This window comes from Theobroma cacao, chromosome 5, assembly GCF_000208745.1.
Source record: "Theobroma cacao cultivar B97-61/B2 chromosome 5, Criollo_cocoa_genome_V2, whole genome shotgun sequence".
Lineage (NCBI taxonomy): Eukaryota > Viridiplantae > Streptophyta > Magnoliopsida > Malvales > Malvaceae > Theobroma > Theobroma cacao.
Window position 1 is genome coordinate 6,491,536 of NC_030854.1, and position 4,735 is coordinate 6,496,270.

The 4,735-nt window shown below is 32.6% G+C and overlaps 1 protein-coding gene across 1 annotated transcript; it reads left to right on the forward strand.

Annotated features, from left to right (window-relative positions):
* Positions 2,216-4,385, forward strand: LOC18598295 (NAC domain-containing protein 90). The gene is made up of 3 exons (XM_007027768.2): positions 2,216-2,507; positions 3,008-3,300; positions 3,606-4,385. Exons 1-3 carry the CDS (start codon positions 2,342-2,344, stop codon positions 3,927-3,929), a joined length of 783 nt encoding a protein of 260 aa, XP_007027830.2. The 5' UTR covers positions 2,216-2,341; the 3' UTR covers positions 3,930-4,385.

A 4,735-nucleotide genomic window follows, 5' to 3' on the forward strand; every position in this document is an offset into this window, starting at 1 on the left:
ATATATATATATATATATATATATATATATATATATTCACTTAAAAAAATATCACTTCTCAGTTTATATTAATGTAATGTTGATGTGGATGATGAAAAATAATAAATAATCATGCTATAATGTTTAATCAACATATAATATCATCAATTATTATGATATGTCAATATGTTATGTCAACACTCAATGATATAAAATGATAAGTGATATTTTGATTAAATCAACTATTAATGATAAAAATTTATTTGATTTAAAATAAAAGTATAAAACCTTATTTGTTTTAAAATAAAAAAAAATTAATTAATTGTTATAAAAAATAAAAATTTATTTAAATTTTCTTAAATAATTAACAAATTTTTTTAGATATTATGTTAAAAACAAACACTATATATATGCTCTAGGAGAGTTCCTTAATTTGTTACCATTAGAAGAGATCGGGACTTGGGAGGAGGGCTACTGGGTTTGTTCCCAAAACTTAGTTCTTACCGCTAATAGCTTAACTGGTTCCAAAATTAATAAGAGTTGATGCAATTAGCTGATTCAGATAAGCAGCAATTTATTCTCATAACTTGAGGGAGAAATAAAAAGCAGTATTAAAGTTACAATAAAAAAAAATCTGATATTGTTAAATTAAAGGTATCTTGAATATGTTAATATAATAAGAGACTATTTACATATTATCAATTATTTTTACATTAAATGTTCGTCTTCTAATATTTAACATGATATCAAACTAAGAGTTGTCTTATTGGTTGGCTCTTCTATGGGTTTCTTTTCCATTATTCACGATTTTTGCATGTAAGTGGATATATTGAAATAGTAATAAAAGAAATCTCATATATGTTAAATTAAAGATATTTTAAGCACATAAATATAACAATAACCTATCTACCCATTATCAATTGATTTTAGATTTGATGCAAAAAATTTAACAAGTAATACATAGTTGAAATTTATTTATACTAAAAGAATCAATTCTATTTTTTTTTTGTTGAAATGCAAGACAAATAAAGGTCTTTTAAAAAAGGCAATTAAGTATAAAGTAAGTGGGAACCGAAAATTCAAAAAACTAGATAAAATTAATTATATATAACAATTCGTTATGGTTTGTATGAATTCCTCGTTGTGTCGTTCAGACTCAACTATGCTCCGACCGCGTCTTACACCATCGTGGACAATGTATTGAAATCCTTCCTTACATACATAAGATGCAATAAAATGAAAGTTTAATTAATTTAATAAAAGAATTATCCTGCTTTAATGGTGTTCTTTTCCTCTGTTTCCTCGAAGAAGAACATGAAAAGTGATATGAACTTAAAAGAGCAAAGGTAAAAGATGTTTGCCTTTATTCAAAACAATGCCTAAGCGCGTCTCTTGACAGTCTCTCTCACTTGTATAGAAAATTCCCGCGTTAAAAACGCATGGTTTCAACACATCAACAAACAGGTTGCTAAGTACAGCAATCAGAAAAGTTTCATCTTTCTTAAATGTAACTCGAGCCTTTTTAATTTGATGCTAATCTTCCTTTTCATCGTTCCCATTTTTATTTGGGATTGGATTTAAGTGTTACTATTATAACAATCGTCATAAAAATTAAAATTCTTAGACTTTATTTATACGACCGAATTGGTTATAATTAACTTTTGTAGCAACAATTTTCATTTCGGTTCAAAAAGTTAAAAAATTCTAAACTTAAAATGAAAAAAAGTTTTAATCTCCGCATATTAATAAAAAATAAAAAGAAAAATTCAAGTTTTAAAGACGTATAGCTAAAATATTGAAATATTCACAGTTATAAAATTGTACATGGAGCATCTGTATTAGGATGATATGTTTAATGTTTTTTCTTTCCATATATATGGAACTAAAGTTGGCAATTTGATATGAAATGTATGTGAACTAAATTTAGTAATTTATTACCACTTGATAAATATGTTGATAATACGATGAAAGATGTATGAACCAGTAATGTAGCCGAGGATGAGAGAAATCAATCCAGTAGATGCAGAATAAGAAGCGTAGGGCGTGCCACACAGGAATAAAATTGACTGATTCCGATTAATGTTAAACAAACAATACAGAAGCAGAACGAGACACTTTCTTCCAAAGCGCGTGGAAGTTTCGAAGCAAAGTCCACGTCCCGTCCCTTTTTTTCTATCCCATTTCTGCTCTCTTGCCTAACCCCTGATAATCAATCCTCAAGAAAGTAGAAAGCAGAAGAAGCCTGCTCTCTCTTTCTCCTTATAAATATATTATAAATATACCTATTGACAGCTTAACACCACGAACATACAATATTTATGAGCAAACATATTTGATCAGAGAGAAGGAAAGGATAGTGAAAATGGAGGATATGCCACCGGGGTTTCGGTTCTATCCAACTGAGGAAGAGTTGGTTTCGTTTTATCTCCATAGCAAGTTAGAAGGAAAGAGAGAGGACCTCAACCGTCTTATGGACCGAGTTATACCAGTTGTCGACATTTATGACTTCAATCCCTGGGATCTTCCACGTAAATAGAATCTTCTCCTTTCAGTGTTAATTATCTTAGGCCCTTTCTTTTTCTTCCCTTTGAGTTTCCATAATTATGCTACTTGGATCTTCAGTCAGAGAGATCACCCAACTACAGGTTCCTTAATTTACTATTTGCTTGCCTACCGTTGTTGTGCCTCCGGTCATGCAGCTTGACCTACACTTGAGATCAATGTTTCCTTTTGAGCGGAAAGTTATTTATCTTTTCCTCCGTATTACCCATATTGAAAGTTTTCTTTCTTTCTTTTAATTCATAGTGGAGTACTTTATTCTTTCTCTTTTGGCATAAAGTTAATTTTTCTTTGATAATCTTGGAAACAGATCCAGCGAAAGTTTCAAGGGGAAACATATTTAAATTAATGAAACAAAAAAGGGGGAAAATGTACAAGTTACGATCGCAAGGGTCAATGGTTACCGCTATTTTATGTTACTCTTTTTTTTTTTTTGCATGTTTTCCTAATGTAGTTTTTGTTGATGCAGATTTCTCTGTTTACCTGTGCCATAAGGACCCGGAACAATGGTTTTTCTTCATTCCAAGGCAAGAAAGTGAAGCTCGAGGAGGGAGACCAAAGCGGCTAACAACGTCTGGGTACTGGAAAGCAACTGGTTCTCCTGGTTATGTTTACTCTTCTAACAGTCGCCCAATCGGGGTAAAAAGAACCATGGTTTTCTACAATGGAAGGGCTCCAAGCGGGAAAAAAACTGAATGGAAAATGAACGAATATAAAGCTATTGAAGGAGAAGCATCCTCACCTAATGCTGCACCTCCCACTGTAAGACAATATTCACTTATCATAATTCATTAGCTCTCTTCTTCTAATTAGCTTCTTAATTACTAAGATGATTTCATGATATTATTGGATTGCAATAATCCTCTCAATGACAGATATATACTCGTTTTCTTATTTCATTTGATTTTCCTTATTGCTTTATAAATTGCACCAAGTGTAACTTTAACATAGTTCTTAATTTTTTCCTCTTGCTTTTGTTGTTTGATCTTGCTGTTAATAAAGTCAACTAAAAGTTCTACTATGTATAAATCTTATTTCCCCATGTTTTTCCTTTTCTTTTTACACAGCTAAGACAAGAATTCAGCTTGTGCCGGGTGTACAAGAAATCAAAATGCTTGAGGTCATTTGACAGGCGGCCACCACCAGGAGTGAAGATAGGCGAGGCAGTGCCTCAGCATGGGAATGGTTTTGGGGTAGGAAAATCTGATCATCAGGGCACTGAAATAGCAGATAGAACGACCATTGCAAGCTCACCAGAGAGTTCATCTTCAGGAGATAATCATCATGCCAATCGGCCTAATCAAACTCGGGAAAGCAACAGCTCGAGAATGGTAGTTGATGATGAATGTTCCTTCTGGGATCTTGATGGGTTCTGGGATCCTGTGAATTAGTAAAGCAGGCGGAGGACTTGAAACTCAAATCAAGTTAATTTGCATGGATATATATGGTGCATGCAGTCACAATCTGCATGAACTAAATTAACCTAGTAACAGACATGAATAAAGTTCCCTAGCTATGTAGTTTAATTTGGTGTAAAGCCAAGCTTTGTTTAGTAGCTTTCGTCCTTATTTAGTTGTCTTGACTCTTATATCTTCATCTAGCTGTTTCATGCTTCCAAGCAACTTGAAGAGAAGGAAAAGAAAAGACAAGCACCCAGGAAGCTTCAGGGATGGGACGGAAGTGAATAGTAGCGCGCGATAGTGCATGGAAGCTTAATTTGTATCATTAAGTACAGCCAAACTTTGTACCAGCTATCTATAATAAGTACGAACTTTCTAGCTTTTAATTATGAAAGCTAAGAATCCCTATTTGGCAACCTCTGAGTTATAATTAATTTGTACAACCAATTCTCTATATATAGCTTACACTGATAGTAGAATAAAGTATTATAGACATGCAATATATTAGTAGAATAATTTTGGTACAAACGGAAATTCATTGAGCTTGGAATAATATTATAGATAGGCAAATGTATAGTTCTCTTCCATATGGCATAAACTCTATCTTTTCTTCCGTAAATTTGAATCTAATTAGACCTCTAAATAAATAGATTGAGTGCTGAACTGTCTCCAAGCAGGCCCTTCAAAGTTTTTTGGCTAGGGAGATGGTGGGGATGAAGTAAGAACCGAGGACTTGCAGCGGTTAAGGTAAAAAGTGGAAAGATTAGTGCAATCAGCAGGAGCAAATATGATGATAT

Excerpts from the sequence above, each read along its gene's own strand:
- LOC18598295 (XM_007027768.2), top strand. The coding sequence starts at position 2,342 with ATGGAGGATATGCCACCGGGGTTTCGGTTCTATCCAACTGAGGAAGAG. Across the intron at positions 2,508-3,007 it reads CAATCCCTGGGATCTTCCAC|ATTTCTCTGTTTACCTGTGC; the intron begins GTAAATAGAATC and ends TTGTTGATGCAG. Across the intron at positions 3,301-3,605 it reads CTAATGCTGCACCTCCCACT|CTAAGACAAGAATTCAGCTT; the intron begins GTAAGACAATAT and ends CTTTTTACACAG.